The sequence below is a fragment of the Carassius gibelio genome, chromosome A22 (genome assembly GCF_023724105.1).
Source record: "Carassius gibelio isolate Cgi1373 ecotype wild population from Czech Republic chromosome A22, carGib1.2-hapl.c, whole genome shotgun sequence".
NCBI classification, from domain to species: domain Eukaryota; kingdom Metazoa; phylum Chordata; class Actinopteri; order Cypriniformes; family Cyprinidae; genus Carassius; species Carassius gibelio.
This window is the reverse complement of record NC_068392.1, coordinates 15,605,471-15,625,429: the sequence shown is the minus strand read 5'-3', so window position 1 is coordinate 15,625,429 and position 19,959 is coordinate 15,605,471. Positions and strand designations below refer to the sequence as shown.

General features: G+C 34.4%; 1 protein-coding gene across 1 annotated transcript; it reads right to left on the bottom strand.

Annotated features, from left to right (window-relative positions):
* Positions 1-12,960: 12,960 nt before the first annotated feature.
* On the bottom strand, positions 12,961-19,926 carry sec13 (SEC13 homolog, nuclear pore and COPII coat complex component). Its single transcript, XM_052538450.1, has 9 exons — positions 19,693-19,926; positions 18,561-18,605; positions 18,359-18,474; positions 16,954-17,105; positions 16,730-16,863; positions 16,352-16,485; positions 14,862-14,982; positions 14,469-14,615; positions 12,961-13,451 (listed from the first exon to the last, which is right to left on the bottom strand). The coding sequence occupies exons 1-9, from the start codon at positions 19,693-19,695 to the stop codon at positions 13,341-13,343; spliced, it is 963 nt and encodes a 320-aa protein (XP_052394410.1). The 5' UTR covers positions 19,696-19,926; the 3' UTR covers positions 12,961-13,340.
* Positions 19,927-19,959: the final 33 nt, after the last annotated feature.

The window sequence follows — 19,959 nt, the reverse complement described above, 5'->3', positions numbered from 1 at the left end:
CAGGAGTTCCTGTCGGGACGAAAGTAACAGTTGTTACTTTTGTCCCGCTACAGTCACAAAAAGTATTTATATTGTTCCAGTGCAAGCTATATTGTGAATTTCTGTGTCTTGCATCATTTCTTACAAATGTTAATGTCATATTATGCCAAAAAAACACGTCTGAGTGAGGGGTTGGAAAGACAGACAGAGGTCTGGTTTTATCCAGATGTTTTTGAGAGGGCGTTTCTGGACTTAGAGGAACATCACTCTCTGGGCCGCTGCTACATCACATTTATATTTAGGTTTTAGCCGTATCTTAGCCTTTACACCTCCACCTGTGAATTTGCAGTGTTTCCAGATGTTTTAATGCACATTTTTAATTAATGCATGGATGGAAACATAAATAGGACTACTGTTACATTATGTTTAGAGTTGTGATTAAATTTTTATATTGTGCATTCTATAGAATTTTTTTCTTATTATATAAAAATACATTGAAATTTTAAATTAAAAAATACAGTCAGGTTTGAGACATCTTAAACTTAAATTTAAAATGAAAATATGAAAATGTAATTTAATAATTTTTTTGCAAAGATAAAGGACAAAATATGTTTGCAGTTACTTATTAACAAGGTCACAATCAGGTATACTTAAGAAAAATAAGAGTAACAGAAAAAAATCTAGCTTATAATGTTGTGCTACTTTCGTCCCAACCGATGGGGTCGAAAGTAACAATGTTCAACTTATGTTCAAAGTGAAATTATACTGAAGTCTTTCTACATTTCTACAAAATAACACCTGGTATTGTTAGACCACACTTCTGAGTTACTGGCCACAGCAGAAATATATCTCTGTATACAACATTATCTTTTAAAATGAAGTTTTTCTGAAAAATGGTACTTTCGCCCCTGCTCTCCCCTACAAAGAAAATGTTGAAAGATTAAAGAAAGAAAAACACACTTTATGCTAACGCTAATGCTATCACACTGAGAAAGCAGCACATACTTGCGATGTAGTTTGACATTTCCTACAGCAACGATGTATGAGCTTGTGTAGTAATGCAATTTTTGTACTTGCAATGAGTATGCTAACCGTTTGGTACTTGCTAAAAGCTAATTTACTAGCATTTGGACATTGTGAGTGTTCATTTGAGACTGTGGCAAACAAACCCTATGTTATCAGGCTAAAAACTCTTGTTCTTGTATCTTTAACAAAAGTATGCTAATGTCCACCGTTGCATTTCAACTAAGCTAAGAAAGCTACGTAGCCAGAAAGATAGTTTTGCTACAGTTTTTGTAGCTTCCAGACAGTTTCGCAGCACAGTGAATGGGGTTAGATGCTTGCCGTCTCAACACAAGCTTTCATCTCGGATTATATTCTTCATCTGGGCGAGTGGAGAGTCTGCTACTCCTGCCCCAGAGCTCTCTTTAGCATCCGCCCACCATCGCGCGCAAAAAAAAGCTCCCCAAAGACATCTCTCTTGAACATCATTACACCGATAATTCAGATTCCTCATGTTCCACTTGTGTGGCGTAGGGGCAGATCAAGAAAGCATGAGTGCTCACATGAGACAGATCTGCCAGTTCGAGTCAAAGATTGAGAGGGAAAAGATTATTTTGCACTCCACTGGGAAGCTTTGCACCCATCACCGATGCTTAAAATCACAAAAGCTGCCATGTATTACTGTAGACCTCTGGAAACACACCTGCTGTGCTTCAAAATCTCATCACAAATCACCACACATGACCACAATATTATTATTTACACGTCACAGAAATGTAATGTGAATTTCAAAACCATGGTAGTTGTTTTTTTTTTGTTTTTTGTTTTTTACTATCTACTACATATTGTCAATTCAGACAATCACAAAATGTACTATGATTATACCATGGTTTATGTGTTGACACCATGTTTTTTTGACAATATCATCACTTACAATAAAGTACTATTGAACAAAAACGAACTTTTTGGACATTGCACCACATTATTTTGTAAATGTGCCATCATGGTATTTTTGGAAGTATCACATACATGGTACATTCATTTCAGTACAATTTCAGTATATTTTAAAGGGTTACTCCACCACAAAATGAACATTTTGTCATTAATCACTTACCCCCATGTCGTTTCAAACCTTCTTTGGAACACAATTTAAGTTATTTTGGATGTAAACTGGGAGGCTTTGTGTGTGTGTGTGTGTGTGTGTGTGTGTACAAAAAGAGCAACTGATGGTAGATGGACTATTTCTGACGATGTCTTTCATACATCTAAAATATTTGAAGCTATTGCTAAAATTAGCTACCATAGTAATCTATTCTTTTGGGCACGTTGAAATATATTAATACCATTGTATATTGTGACAGCACAACAAATAAAATTAGGCATTTTCTTGGTTTGAAACATCTGAAATGCAAGAAAATTTTAAACAATATAAAATAAAATATGACTTTGCACACAGAAGTGTCTTTGAGGGTCAGGTGTAAGACTATGACTGTATGAATACCGAGGTTTGATGAGAATAGGTCGGATGTTCTTTTAAATGATAAGCAGACCTCAAACTCAAAGTGACAGGCCCCTGCAGCCAGAATGACAGAACACATCGCGGTTCCTCTTCTTGATCTTTTATCTTGGAGCCACAAAGCAAGTCATCCAGAATGGCAGAATTACGCTGAATAATGGCCATTATGTAGGAAGCAAACAGCACAAAGGCACAAAAATCAGTATTAGAGATTGCTGAACGCAAACTACTGCGCTGAGAGCCGCGGTTAACGTCTGAATAAAAGCCATTTAAATCAGAATCACTGAAATTCGCCATCTAAAGAACAAATTAAATAAAGTTTTGTGGTTTTTAGTCCATTTTTTGTGAGAATTAAGGCTGTATTCAAGTGCAGTACTAAAGTAGATTTAAAGTAAAAATACGGTTTCAGATTCAATTCACGTAAACAGAATAGCTAACTAAACACAATAGGCTAACAGACAACGCTAACGATAACAGGTAAAATAAAACATCTGTTAGCAGGCCGCAAAAGGCTTTGAAACCAGATGATGGCAATAAATATGTAGAATTGTCCACAATAGTCACAAGGTTTAGCTTCAGAAGACTAAAACAGCTCATGCTAACTGCTGAAGAAACGCTAATGCAATTCTGTACTGCTTTCTGGCCATCTGCCTCATTTTGCAGAGTACACTACTCATGGTTGTCATTGCACTCAAAAAAGTGGGAAACGTTTCACAGGTGAAAACAAACCTGCAGGTCACATCATTTCAAAAAGGCTTAGTTATTGTTGAACTGAATGTGTTTACGTGTACTACAAAATGCTAATAACAAAAGTCGACCAGCATATTTTTTCAATGGAGATATGATAAGAAACTGAGTGGCCAGTAAAATCAATCTGTACTGTATATGTGCTACAGGATAATACAATTTGATTACAGTAAGTGAAGTGAGACGCATATATATATATATATATATATATATATATATATATATATATATATATATATATATATATATATATATATAAATAATAATAATTACAAATTAAAAGTTTAACTCAACATATTTTTTAAATACAGTATTCATTAGAAATTCACTAAAATATCTGAAAAGTTTAATTTATATTTAGGCTGTTGGTACATGGACACAAGGCAAAGCTAAAACACTTTTGTCAAGTGACTAAGCAGCTGTACATTAGAATCTCCAAATGACCAAATATCTGGAAATATTTCAGTCTATAAAAACTGCTGTATAAACCAGAAATATAAAAACAACCCCTCAACTCCTTGACATCAACAGATGCACATACATATATATTATGGAAGGTGGATGGGGCCAAAAGTTGTTAAAGGGAATGTCTGACTATATGTGACCTCGGACCATAAAACCAGTCTTAAGTCGCTGGCGTATATTTATAACAATATCCAAAAAAAAAAAACTTGTATGGGTCAAAATTATACATTTTTCTTTAATGCCAAAAATCATTAGGATATTAAGTAAAGTTCATGTTCCATTAAGATATTTTGTAAATGTCCTACCATAAATAAATGAAAATGTATTTTTTATTTAGTAATATACATTGCTAAGAATTCATTTGGACAACTTCAAAGGTGACTTTCTCAGCATTTATTTTTTATTTTTTTTTATTTTTTTTTTGCAACCTCAGATTCCAGATTTTCAAATAGTTGTATCTCAGTCAAATATTGAAAACTGAATACTGAAAAAATGTACACTTGAAACTGGTTTTGTGGTCACATATCCTAGTCTTGCGAGAACCAAGTTTAGTTGTTTAGTTTTTCTCCTTTTGGCTTTAACTGAAACCCTCCAACATTTTTCTTTAAAAAAATCCTCAATTTGTATTTCTGTGTTGCTCTCTCCTTTGCGCGTACACCTACGTCATCCACTGGAACGCCCCTCTCTTGTGAATGAGAGAGTGCATATGGAAATTAGCAGGAAATTAGTTTATAAAGTTATCTAAATATTTTTCTTACACAACTGCATCGCTTCACTTCTGAAGGCCTTTAAAAACCCCTGGAGCGGTGTGGAGCACTTTTTATGATGGATACACTGTTTTGGACTTTAAAATCTCAACCTCCATTCACATACAAAGCTTGGAAGAAGCAGGACATTATTTAATATAACTCCAATTGTATTCATCTGAAAAAAAGTGATATACACCTAGGATAGTTTGAGGTTAAGTAAACCGTGGGGTAATTTTCATTTTTGTGTCTTGACCAGAATGATCTTGTACGGACCTCAATATCCTCTGCCATTAACAATGCTGTGAAGCACTGGAGACATTCAATCCGGTCTGTCCTCTTTGCATCTCCTGTAGTTAACACTAATAACACGCTTTGCTTCCTGATAGAGTCTGTGTACATTTATAGCATCCTCTTTACCTTCATCCTTTACTTAAACCCTCAGAAATGCCATGGCAACCCCTCAGTGAATGATAGCTTTCAACTTCATTTATTAATAACTTGAACAATATTAAAATAGCATTGTAAAGCTTGGATCGAGATAGTAAGATGAGCACAATGTTATGTTACTTACTTTTGCTCTGCCGACAAAAAACAACAACAAAAAATCGGCATAACGATGTAACCTCTAAAAAAAGGATACTGTTATCACACGACACAAGAAATAATGCCATGTACAGCACAAAAAAAAAAAAAAAAAACACCTTTGTACATCAAATAGTTACACTAAAGCTAAAGTTTTCCAAAAATGTAGTTTGTTGGTAATAACTAACCTTTGTAAGTATAGACGAATGCAGGAAAGATAAAGAGGGAGATCCAGCCAGTGGTAGTTAAAAGGAGATTTTTACATTTAGTTTTGTAGACATTTATTGTCTGTGCCTGACATTGGTTTTGGTCAAAGCAGCCACTCGCCCAGTTATTTCATTGATCTCCACTGATAAATGAACCGAGGAAAATGTATTGAGCTGTAGGAAGTGTCAAGCTTTAGTATCTGTGTACAACCTATAAGACAGCTTCTAGTAATTAAAGATTGTGAAAGTGATATATATATATATATATATATATAGAGAGAGAGAGAGAGAGAGAGAGAGAGAAAGAGAGAGATAGTGGGGTTTTTGAAGAGAGAAAGAGTGCTGTGAACTTTTACTTTTGTTTTCAAGGCAAGGAGAATGAGATTAACTTATATTAATGCAATAAAAGTAAAATGTATTATATTTCAGGATGTCCTGTATCCACTGAGATTTTAAGAAAGCATCTATAACATAAGTCTACAGCAATATGACTGTAAGAAAAGAAGAAGAAAAAAAGAAAGTGAAAAATATATAAATATTTTGTCTTTTTTTTCAGAAAATGACAGATCATTTCAATAGATGAGACCCTTATTCCTCGGCTGGGATTGTGTAGAGCGCTTTGAAGCTACATTGAAACTGCAGTTTGGTCCTTCAACCCGTCGGTCACCACTGAAGTCCATTTTATGGAGAAAAATCCTGGAAGGTTTCCCTCAAAAACCTTCATTTCTTTGCAACTGAATAAAGAAAGACATAAGCATCTAGGATGACATTGGGGGGTAAGTAAATTATCAGGAATTTGTTATTCTGGAAGTGAACTAATCCTTTAATTAATAAAATAATTGCTCTCTATATCATTTAAGGTCAATGAAATACTGAAACTTTACATATATGGTATAGTTCCTGCATCCACTGATATGTATGGGTAGTCAAAATCAATGTGTTTTCCAAGATGCCACAAAACTGAGCATGCTCTGGTTATAAAATCCATTGAAATTAAACACAAATTAACTCTCACAGGTGAAAATGTGTTAACCATTAACTATGATAACTTTTTAATCTCCTGTTTGCTAACGGTTTTGACTTGTTGCGCTAGTTTAGAAAAAATAATCTTCTCAAGTCTTCTGCAGATATGGATTTGACCAGCTTTGACTATCACAATTTGATGGACAACATGCATATATCGTTCTATTGAAGCATCGATGTTTATGTATGTTATCTATGCCTGCATTTACCAGCAGCTGCTAACACGGCTATGCAAATCTCAACCCTATGGTTATAAAATGGTGTTTTTATGCCTGGCTTTGACAAAATTAAGCAGTGAGGTCAAGTGGAGATAAATAAAGATGTTATTCTTGTTTATAAATAAAAAAATCCATTGACTGTAAATCAAGGAACAATTTGTTTCTGAAGAGAATAAAAGCAACAAATTGTCAGTGAGAACGTTTGAAAGGTTAAATGCTCCACCTCATCATAAACAGCTGCAGATGTCAGAGCAAAAGAGCACCAGCCGTATGTTTGTGAACTAGATGAACCCCACATCTCTGACTAAGTGATGAGCGGCAGACTGTCTTTCATGAGAGCTGCCCTCCCTGTGGTCGTCTGCGTTTACAGACCACTGCCTCTCAGAGCAATCAGGCCCCAGCAGGCTTTACAGCGCAAACCCGAGCAAGTCCGGTAGTGTGCGTATGAAGGCACTGTAGATCAGCCATCGGTGTCGCTCATCTCAATGTCAAGTCCGAGCGGGGTGAGTCACGGTGAGCCACGTTCACTGTCAGTACCTCACCAAACCACTCATGGGAAACAGGACAGGAAATACACATTCCCGACACTGTATTTTATGCTGCATAACAAATAAAAAAATGAAGCTGTTTTTTTTTCTGCTTGGGTGAATCATCAAATCACATTACGCCCAATTCCAATGAGTGACCTAGATGAAGATTAGCTAATGCTTCTGGCACACGTCACTTAACACGGTAATAACCGCATCCAACACAACAATTCTGTCTGGAGGCTGGAGTCATACATATCACATTAATATTCTCCAAAATTCATGTTTTTAATGACATGAGGGTAGATAAGTCATTGTAAAGCTAATAAAGCTGCACCTGTCACAAAAAGGTGAAGACACATTGTTCTAAATAAACAAACATTAATTATAGTGGCTTATGTGACACCACGTGGAATCATTTGGCACCCTAGTTGGGGTAAAAGTCATAAAAATTTATATATATATTTTTTCTTTGATTACATGCATGATGTGATTTCATTCCATCCAAATTAATTGATGATATTTCACCCATGGAAAGAAAACTTGAAAAGAAAACTTTGACCCAAAGTTGGACTGAAATAACCCAGCATTTTTTAGAGTGAAATTAAGACGGAAGATCAAAAATGAGGGTTAAGGTAGGGTTGCAGATTTCTTTCTGCTTGTACTAACCACTTCGGTATACTGTAGATATTGTAGAAGATGGGTCAAAAACTATTCTGAACGTGATATAAACGTCTTTGGGGAATGTTTTGTAAGCGTCTACTGAGCAGAGTCGCGCTCTTGCATATTGCATTTAGTCATTTTCAATCACAAGAGTCCTTAACGTTCCCGAAGCTCTCAATATATTTATAATGAAATATCAAATGCTTCTTAGGATGGAAGCTGAAGAGTTGTTGTGGGTTTGACATGCTGTGTCGTAAGGGCAGATTTACGCTGATAAAGACCCGTGTGTTTTTGGGTTGAGTGCAGACCTGCTACCGCTAGTGTCATTTGTAAAATTTGTGAATTAATAGAAGAGGGATGTTAGACAGAGAGATTTGTAAAATGTGGCATCAAAGTAGATTATGCAAATTGGACATGTTATCTTGATCAGTTCTGAAAATAGAACTGAAAAAGATTTACAGTTTTGCAGATATACTGTATGGGGCTTTAGTGATATGTCTATGATAGACCACATAGGCCACTATAAAATGACCTGACCCTTTTTATGATAAGTAATTGTAATAATAATGTAAAAAAAAATGGTTAACCACATCCTATGATGCAAACAATCCTTTTTTTTTCCACACATTAAATTTGAACTTTTCTTAAAAATTTTAAGAAGTTCATAAAAAGTTTAGAAAACCTAAACCAACATGAATAAGAGAACATTTCTAAGAACCTGACACCTGTGGTAGACTAGATTTTGAAAAGATTCTTTAACATGGACACTTTATTTGTTAAAAGAATTAAGATTTATTTGTTAAAAGAATTAAGACATGATTGCATTCACTGATAAATACATGTTAGTATTGTGTTTATAATTATATATTATTGTATTTATCATTATTATTATTATTATTATTATTATTGTATTTATTATTATAAATACAACATTATATGACTGCCCTAATCTTCACAACCAGCCAGTACAAGAAACTATTTTTCTGTGGTTTGTCAAACAATGTTTGCCGTGACTGGACTTCAGCAACAGGGCACAACCCTTTGATATTTAACATACATGCAATTCCAGAGCCTTCCAAAAATAGGAGGAGGAAGATGACGGCTCTATAGTGGAGGGCAAATTAGCATTCTGCTCTCTGACCTCATTCCGCTCTGAGACACGAGGCATAGAAAATATTTCTGAAATTCCATTTCAAATGGCTACAGCATACATGGCCACATTCATTAAAAAATATATAGATAATTACAGAATAATAATAATAATAGTAATAAATGAAATAAAATGGCAAAATCTATATTAAGACAAAACCAAATATCATTGTAATTGATCAGGAAAATGAATAAAAAATGATTTTTGAAAAAGTAATTGCACAACTCCTGGTGCAGAACTAAATTCAGGATCTTGGGCATCCATGCAGCTACAATCAATTCAGCTGAAGCTAAACGTGGGAATCTGTCCAGATATTCTGCTGCAGTCACTACAAGATATGCTCAGGCAACGCTCTATCAGTGCTACAACTTCCTGCAAATGCACACACTCTGTGTCTGATAACTGCAAATTCATCTTGGCTATTCTAATTTAACGTGGTTCTTATGAATAATGGGATCTTGCATTTTGGAATTCTAATTCTGATAAGGAAAGAGGATTAGCTCCTGAATGAGAGAGAGAAAAACAGAATAAAAATGCATTTTTTTTTCTCCTTGTTCTTCTGTATGTTTCAACAACAATTTTGGTCAGAATAAAAGAGTTCATTGCTAATTAACTTTATACGTCATTTACTGATTGTAAGCAACTTCTATTTTAAAAGCATCTTCACACAATGTCTCTTTTTAGAGTGTGACATTCTCACCTCTCTGCAATGCACAATTCATGAGATCTTCAATGCACATGAGATCAGAGGGTAGAGGCAAGTTAAGCAACTCAAAATTTCTCCCCTAAGCAATGAACATTCTGTCATTCAACTTAAAAAACAAACAAAAAGAAAAACAAACAAACAAAAATCTGCATTAGCTAAACATCACTGTAGAACAGAAGTAGGCAACGTCATTCCTTGAGTCCCAATGTCCTGAAGAAACCGACGTTGGCAATCCCTGCTGTTGAACATCACTGTAGTTCAAGATGCTAAGGAGTACCTCAGGGCTATGTACTAAGGGCACAACTTAATTTTCATTTGACATCATTTTACCCAAGTGTTGGAAGTGATTGCTCAAGGCTGTGTACTGGGGCACATCTCATTTTGCCTTGGACTTCATTATACCATAGATAGGAGCTCATGAATACCCTTAAAGCTATTTAAGGGGACCATTCCTGTTATGCAATACCTTGTGAATTCTGTTGTTTATTTATTTTTTATAAAATAATGTGACAATTCAACAAAAATAGTTAAAGTTGCATAACTTTGTCAAAAAAAAAAGACAATGTCCACTTAAATCAAAGTAATTAAATTATTTAGAAATCACTCATGTTTATTTTATAATGATACTGTTATACAGGAAAAACTAATAGGATTTGCATATTTAAAAAATCTCATTTTAATATTTATCAGCTTTATTAGACGTTAAAAGTACTGCATATATCGCCCAACATTCATCGGGGGGAACCTCAAGGCTATGTCCTGGGGCATAACAGATTTAGCTTGAGACATAATTGTATACGTAATTATAGACACAAACAAGGAAAAACACATGGCTCCTGATTAACACGTGGGTTCCGAGCAGCAAACGCAGTCACTCGTGGTGAATTCACACAGCTGATGTCTATTACGCACCAATAAGAGAGAACGCACGAAACTCGGTTCATAAGTCTGAAATCCATTCACTTACCTTCGTCGTGCATTCTCTGCAGGCAAAAAGTCAGGTTTCTCCTCCAGCTTGGCATGGCAAATAACGAAGTGTAGTGCGTTATGCGGAGAGAGGCTCGTTTGTGCTGGTGATGATGATGGACAGGGAGCACGCGTGCAGAGATGTGTCGGTAGTTAGGTGTATCGTGGACAGATCCTGTGGTGTTCATGCAGTGGTCCATGAGCGGGCATCAGCTGTCGCTCCTGAGAAAGGAGCGCAAATGACTCACGAGTGTCACCGCCTCACACCAAAGTGTGTGAACGCGTGCCGCTGGAACGCTCTCAGATCCACGCACAAACTCATTAACCCTCACTTTCTGATGGTCTCTTAGGAGTACAGATCATAATATTCAAGACGCAACTGGATGATTAGCATATTAATACACCACCAGTTTACGTGATTTAGGCTATTTGTTAGTAGAAAGATCATTTGACGTTTTAATGACCTTAACCTTACTTTTCTTAATTTTAAGAGAACATTTTCAACTCAGTAGAATGATAAAACTATTTTTTTGCATGAAGAAAAAAAAAATATATATATATATATTTTGTTATTGCGATATAATGAAAGCGAATAGTTACTAGGTTCAACTTAAACGTAGTTTATCCTACATTTTAATTTAATTTATATTAAATATTTATATATTTTAGAATATGTATTCAACATTCAACATAATTTATAATTGTGAAGAATATATATTTTTTATAATTAACATACTTAATATTAAAATATTTTAATGTAAATATTATTATTTACATTATATTTGTATTACTTTTAATTATTATGTATATAAAAAAAAAATATATAAAAAAGCTAATTCTTGCAATATTTTTTTCTGCATTACCATAATGAGAATGTCTTCAAGAAAGTTTTTTTGTATTAAAGGAATGAGAATTAGAAGTAAAACTAATGAACTGTTAAATAAATGAATAATGTTAAAACTTGTTAAATATGTGCTTCATTTTCTGTTATGCAAAATATGGTAATAAATAAATACATGAAAGTACAGAGTTAAACCTTCAGTAATATCAATGAGATAATTTTGATTTGGTCATTGGAACACACAAAAAGAATCAAAAGAGAAAGGAGAACAGTGTATTTAAAAATGGTGAAATGTCCTTAAGATTGGTGAATTGGCTCTGTAACGTAAGAATCTCATCAGAACTGCAAACCGAAAGTTCTAAGCTGATGTGTAAGCCATCAGTGTATTAAAATACACATTTCTCAAAACAACAAATCACCCTGTTATTTTAAGAGACACTTTCACTTGTGAGAGGCTGCCACACATTTGGAGTTTTTTTTCCCCCATTCCAGATGCAAACTCATAACTGGAGGCCGAGGAAGTGTTGGCAGGGCTCTGTGCTGATCTCCTGAACCCATGAGCAACTTTGCCAAATCTGTAACCAAGGCATAATTAAATATGACAGTAATGGAAACAACTGCCATAGTATGTTCACGCTGGATGTTTAGACGGCATGTTTATCTGACAGATCATGCAGGTGATGCCAACAATTTTGCTTATGGTTTAGTTTTTTTTTTTTTTGACGTTTCAGGTATTGCGTTTTAAGATGTGGTGTAAAGTCAACATGAAACATCATTTGCAACCTATTTTATTCCTACACTCGAATATTTTATGTTTTGGTGAATTGGTGGCTAATTCATATTGATTCTTATCATATATGATCTTAATCGTACTTTCCATATGATCTTCTGACAGTTAAGTTTAGGGGTGGATCTTTATGCTTTTTTCTAAACAATAAAAAACATATACATTTTTATAATTAGCGTACACTTCACTCCCAAATGTGTGCGGTCCACAGAATGCCAGGTTTCCACCACAGAATGAAAGTATAAAAAAAGTAATCATGAATTTTTTTTGTCACAATTATGAGTTTATCGCTCACAATTTGGACTGTTTTATCAATTGCAAATATATATCGCACAATTTTGAGTTCACATAATCGCAGATATGATAAATATTAAAGAGATTTTTTAAATATGCAAATTCTATTAGTTTTTCCTGTATAACAGTGTCATTATAAAATAAAAATGAGTGATTTCTAAATAATTGAATTACTTTGATTTAATGTCTTTTTTTTTTTTTTTTTTACAAAGCTATGCAACTTTAACTATATTTGTTGAATTGTCACATTATTTTAACTTAAGGGTGAGTTAATCATGACAGATTTTTGAGGGGAACTCTCCATTTAAGCTAACGTGTAAATCCTGAACAATAAAACAATGTATTAATCAAATGAATGGTTAAAGTTGATTTCATGGTTTTAAAAGTTCATCAAAACAAAAATTGTATTATACACACACAACATATTTTTATAACCATTATATTGTAGGTAATTAAATTGTATATAAAATATAATTTATTTAAATTAATAATAATAAAACAGTAATAATAAACTATATAATAAAAATAATAAACTATAGTTATAGTTTAGTACAGAAAGCTTTATTCTTCGATGGTCGTGTAGGTCTTGAAGCACACCAAGTCCATTGTGGCTAATATATCTGGACCAGCTTTCACGTATCATCTTTTTTTTCTTACTTCTTCATGAATCTTTTCTCAACATAATTAACAGGTTAAGGATTTTTACAAACAATATAAATCAGCTCAAACATCCTGTTTGGAAATGAACCAATGGAAACAATCTAAAAAAAAAAATCAGGGTCAGGATGAAAACCAGAACAAAATTTCATATCCACTCTGCCGGCTGAAACAGAGATGCACTTTTAACGTTCAAGAAAGTCTTTGAAGGCAGCACAGAGTCAGTCTTGTCTGATTGGAGGTGTGAGAGAGGAGACGGGCTTCACTGCTCGTTCTGTTGGCTGTCTGTGATGGAGGTCACGGCCCCCTGGCCTTTGTTGACGTCACTGATACAAGCCCACTGTCCGTCCACTGACTCCTTCCACAGGGTCACCTAAGCGCAAAAGTCAAGGGGAAACATAAATGACGTGCTTTTCATTTTTGGTTGAACAAACCCTTTTATTTATGAATATTTTGCCACCTATATTTCACCTGTGCTTATTTTCAAAGCACTTTTACATTGTATAGCTGTCCGTTTTATAACTGGCTCAACCAGGCCATCGCTGCTGTGAATAATTACAACACAGCATGTGAAAATCTGACAAAAAGCGCAACAGCCAAGAGTCTCCATTTAAATAACGGCGACATCGAGGACCCACTCCCTCTTGCTGGGCCGAGTGCTGGGTGATATAACCTCCGTCATTAATGCCTGAACCTGAGAGTGCCTAATACTCAGGCACTGTAAAATGAGTAATGAAGTTGGAGAAATGGCGGCTCTGCAGAGCTGTAAGCTCCAGCGGAGCATCTTCACTCCTTAATCCCATGGGACGAGAGCCAAAGACTGTCAACATACGTTTCATGGTGAAAACTGAATGAATCACAATGAATCTGTCAGAGTACGTTCACGGCCTGTCCTTTAGTTGGTGATGGGATGAATCATGTTTGGCACACAACATCCATCCTTGAGTATCACAGTGTTTATTAGCAGTGTTATTTCAGTACCATCAATAGCTTCTATTATTAGTTTAAAATAGTTTTAGTAAACTGGTCAATTTTTTTTAATGTTTTTGAAAAGTCTCTTAATGATGCATTTCTCTTCATGTTGCATTTTTTCAGGGTTCATTGATGAAAAGTACAAATGAACAGCATTTATTTGAAATGGAAACTTTTGTTACATTATACAATTTCTTACTGTCACTACTGATAAATGTAATGTTCCTGCTGAATAAAAATATTAATTTCTTGTTTATTTTTTAACAGTAGTGTATTTTATAGATTATTTTTACACTTATTTTATTCATTTTGAATCTAATTTGCTACAATGGTTGATTGAAAAAGCCATTTAAGTAGTTTGAGGGTGAATACATCACATTATTGAGCAACTATTTCTTTAAATCCAGCGGAGACATACTTTGTTGTCTCCTCCTGACACAGCCAGGATGTTTCCTGTGATGGACCAGCTCACGTGCCACACCACGTCATTGAATTTGTGGAGCAGTTTAGCCGTCCAGGTGTTACCGGCTGGGTCGTCACACGTCCAGATGAACACACGACCGTCCTAAGGTGGACCATAATACAAAATAAATCATTTATATATATGGGATTAAAGGTAGATATCATAAACAGTTAAAGACATTCCTAAGGAATAAAACACATGCCGTGCTCTATTGTTTGCACTACAGGAATGTAATATAATTTATAGTTTAAAAATAAACATCAATTTAAATCTAACTTAATTTAGCTCTAGATTGTATTACAGTTATTGTTTACAGTGATCTACAGGACAGTATTTATAGTAAATCACCTGTGAGCAGCTGGCGATTGTGCTGGTCGGCAGACCAATGGAAGGAGCCCAGCCAACATCTCTCACCCAATCACTGTGCGCTTCCAGCTTCTGGTCCTCTTTCCACTGGCCGTCCTCTTCCCTGGGAAGGAAATATGAACGTTAAAACTAGGGATGCACCGAATCCAAGATTCGGATTTGGCCGAATACTGGGCTTTTTGACAGGGTTCGGTTTCGGTACCCTAGGCTTGCGCTACGCTGGTCGACGTCACGCGGCCGTTGATTGAGTGATGGTGTTTACATGAGGACCGCTCTGTAGCAATACAGAGCCAGTCACATTGGGTGCTGACTTAGAGATAAGTGTTTTTTTTTTTCACTGTTGGCAAAAACAGCAAAGATCTACCTCTGTGCCCAGTGAAAGACTTTTCAGTACTGCTGGGGACATTTGTTCCCATACTCGCAACCAGCTGTCACCTGTTAATGCAGAGCATCTTGTTTTTTTTTAAAAGAAACTCTCATTTCATGTGAAAGGTTAGAGGTTTTATATTAATGTAATTATGATGCAGGAGATGTGTGTGATCTTCCGTAATATTTTTCGTAATATTTGGCTACTGTTCTAATCGTAGCCTATACTATTATAAACGAAAACTGCCAACTATCCAACATTTATTGAGTAAATGTTCAATAACATTAATTTAAATTTAAATTTAAAGTCACCAAACATATTCTGGTTTAAAAAAGAAAAGAAAAACACTTTTCTTTGCATTGCTGCACTTTTATTGAAAGGTTTTGGTTTGTACTTGTGTAAGCGGCTTATGGTAATTGTCAAAATAGTTTTTCCCACTTCATCATGTCATCAGTGGACGTTGTTTACTTCATTAATGTGTTTTACTGTGTTATTGGAATAAACATGCGAGTAGGATTCGGTATTCGGTATTCGGTTTCGGCCGAATCTTAAACAGTGGATTCGGTATTCGGCCGAACCCCAAAAATATGGATTCGGTGCATCCCTAGTTAAAACATTACTTCAATGTATTTCAAATAAATGTCGTTTTTATGAACTTTCCACTAAAAAAAAATGTTTTATCAAAGAGTTTCAACATTTTGAACTGTTGCCAACATTGATAATTATCAGAAATGTTTCTTGAGCGGCAAATCAGAAGGATTTCTGAAGGATCATGTGACACTGAAGACTGGAGTAAATAATGCAGAAAATGTAGCTTTACATCACAGGAATAAATTGCATTTTACAATATATTCAAACAGAAAACTGTTATTTTAAATTGTAATAATATTTCACAATATAACTGCATTTTCGGTCCAATAAACACAGCTATAATGAGAATCAGACTTCTTTCAAAAACAAATTAACATCTTAATTTTTCCAAATGCTAATGTGTACATTTTTTAAGTTTTATTCAGCGTGGCTCTACTGGAGCCCAACTGTTGTAGTAAAAGCTGACAGCAGGTGCTCGTCACTGTACTCTCTTTATTAAAAGCGCTGGACTCACTTCCAAAGCTTGACCAGATTGTCACAGCCTCCAGACACAAATCTCTTGATGTAGTTTGGCTTCTGTCCTGTTGGCTGCTCAATAAGACTCCCTGGAACAACAGCTGGGGCCCAGCTCACAGCGTTACAGCCGATCTGCCGGCGAGAGGAGAGAAAACATTAAAAACTCAGTACAACAAACATCTACCATACTCTAAAAAACAATTCTTGCATCGTCAAGATTTTCCTGTATCTCATGTAAAATTAGAATTTCTAAACGTTTTAATTTAAAACAAAAGGAAAAATTATTATTATATTTATAATAATCAAATATAATTACTTGAGGCCTATAGAAATATATTTTAGGATATTGCATTGGCATATAAAAGGCAGGACTCACTGTATGTGCATTGTTGATCTTCTTAACATCCCAGTGTCCATCTCCAGAGCAGGTCAACACAGAAATGGCCCCGTCTGAGCTGCCACAGGCCAGAAACAAGCCGAAGTCATGCGGCCCCCAACAAACAGAGTTCACTGCGGGACAACAAACGTGTGACTGTCTGCAGCGGGATGCATTTCTGTGTCACGGTGTTTGAGTGTGAGATGTCAAGAGCGTGACGTTACCGGAGGAGTCGTGGCCGGTGTATTCATACATCTTGTCCCAGGTGCCGTTCTCCTCCCTCCAGATGATCACCTTCCTGTCGTAGGAGCAGGATGCCAGGATGTTGCCGTACATGGGGTGAGCCCAGGCCACCTGCCACACTGGACCCTCATGACTGCCCAGACATCGAAACAATTGAAATAAAAGAACTAGTAAGATAAATTAAGTGTTCCTGTGGCTCATTGGTAGAGCATCGAGTTAGCAGCGCAAGGTTGTGGGTTCGATTCCCAAAGAACACATGCTAGGGAAAAAAATAACTTTGGATAAAAGCGTCTGTTAAATGTATAAAATGTAAGTTTAATTTAATTACATTTTTACATTTACATTTAATTATCAGTCATAAGTCACCCTTAAACTTGAGTTTTAGTTTATTATAAAAAAAAAGTAAATGTATAATAATAATAAAAAAAAAAAACATCATGATACCAGTAAAACACTTTCTTTCATGGCCATTTGATGTCAGCTACAGTAATATATTATTTAATAATGAATTATTTGGGGGTATTTTTCAGCCAATACTAATATATTTCGTTATAAATGACCTGTTCCTGACAAAAAAAAAAAATATTATTATCATTTTCATTGTATTATTTAATAATTACTTGTTTAATTTACTGGGTTTAATATTTTAATCCATTGACAACACTAAATATAACCTAAATGTAAGCAGATTTGTACGTACATTTGATAATGCTGATAAATACGTAATTATTCTATTGTTTTTATTTTTTCTATTATATATGTATATATATATATATATATATATATATATATATATATATATATATATATATATATATAAAAAAAATTGGCTTCTTTCTCTTACCCATTTACTCTTTTTTATTTGAATAACTACTTAATTAAAAACATACTTTATTTTAAAATATTTAAAATATTTATTATACATTTTATATATGATATATTTAATTTATTTATAGCTAAATTTTTGGGGCATATTAAAAAATTGTGTTCGTGAGCCTTTTGTTGTATCAAAACTGTATCAGTTTAGTTTATAACTATTAATCATGTAATTAACTGCATTAAATATTTTAATAAATTAATCTCCCTAATTATAACAAAACTGCTTAATTAAGTTTTTGGATGTATGATTATATGTAATTGTTTCTTTGTTATCCATTTTCAACTAATTATTTACTTGAGCAATTACAAAAATAAATATTAAAAGAATAGATTTCATTTTTGTAATGTATATTTAAATTGAAATAATTGAATATGTAATTCCTGCGGAAAACTGTATTATTTTGCATAGGGAATAGTTACATTTTCTGGTTATTGTAATAGTCTTCTGAAGTTTTAGTTTCATTTTGGCATCACTGAAGCCCAGTTTTAGTTGCGTGCTTCACTCACCCCCTCAGATCAGCCACGAGGATCTGCCCTCCGTTTTTGACGTCGAAGATCTTCACAGAGCGATCAGAGGAGCAGGTGGCCAGCCTGGTGCCATAATAATCCATCTGAGCATCATGCTGAAGACAGAACAACAAACCAGAGTCATGAAGCTGCTGGAGAAGATGAAGGTAAAGGAGGAGACAGACTGGACGGAGACACTCACGATCATGTCCTCGTGTGAGGTGTCCACTGTGTTAATGACGGAAACCTGAGGGACACAAGACCACACACTTGCTGAACAACTTAAACACTTGTTATATTTTAGTCTGTTTTAGACTGTTTTATAGTGCATCAGATATAACTGACATCAATAGAATTGTTGATATCATCATGCATTTGATCTGAGTAGCCCAAAATCTCAATAAACGGTCTTGTTTAAAGGTATTTGCAACTAATTGATTATTTATAAATGTCATTATTATTATTATTTCATAATTATTTAAAATGTAATTAACTGAAATAAATATTTTATTCAATTAACAAATACTGTTAAATTCCGTTTTATATATATATATATATATATATATATATATATATATATATATATATATATATATATATATATAAAATGCACAATTTATTTATTCATTTATTTTATTTAATTTTATGCATACTGATATATACAATGTAATGTTTATTTTATTTATAAAGTAATTAACTGAATTAAATATTTTAATCGACTTACAACACTTAATAATATACAAAAAAAGTATTTTTAAATGACTATTTTTCTGCAATCACTGATATATGCGCTTCTTTACTTTCTGCAATGATTTACTAATGTTAAGCTTATTGTTTATTTGATAAATTGAAAAAGTAATTAGCGGGCTTTATCCTGACTTTTAATCTATTGACAGCACTATTAAATATTTATTTTTTTTAAAGCCTTAATATATATTCGTCGGATCGTAACTACAATTAATTGTATTATTAATAATGATGATGATAATAAATAATACTAATAATAATGGGGGAAAAATATAAGCTTGTGGAAAATATAGCAGAGGAAACTCTAACAAACATGGATATCTGTCAGAATCAAATATAATAATATATTATCAGCGCTGTTTTATAAATATGTTCCTAACCTAATCATAACTAAAACACTAGAAAGTTGCTTTAATCTCATAAACAGTTTTGACGTGTAAAAAGTGACCGTGTTTTCCATCAGGTCGCTTATTAAAAACTACAGAATCGGTTTTGCTTGGGTTTTTCCATCCCTCAGACCAAGAACTACCGGGGTTTAAACTAAAATCTGGGAATAATGCAAACCCAGTCAACAATGTACCACTCACCATATTTGATTATAGCCCTCCAACAGGCAACTTGACCTCTGAAAATGTAAGAAAGTGTCTCAGCTGAAGTCTCAGCTCTTCAGAAATTAAATAACAGATAGTATTTCCGACGTGGCAGACCGAGCTCTCCGCGCACACTGTGTTTCCGCCGCTAAACTCCGGCTGGAACTAAAACAAGGTTCCGCTCAGTTTTCTCGTCCGCGGTTCACATCGAGTCCAACAGAGGACGCCAGAGCGAGGTCCATTAATATTGCTCATCTCTATTTA

What these genes read in the sequence shown, in the direction of transcription:
- sec13 (XM_052538450.1), bottom strand. An exon ending in AGATCAACAATGCACATACA is followed by an intron (nt 16,486 to 16,729) that starts GTGAGTCCTGCC and finishes TCTCGCCGGCAG; the next exon opens with ATCGGCTGTAACGCTGTGAG. An exon ending in AATCTGGTCAAGCTTTGGAA is followed by an intron (nt 14,983 to 16,351) that starts GTGAGTCCAGCG and finishes TTTCCTTCCCAG; the next exon opens with GGAAGAGGACGGCCAGTGGA.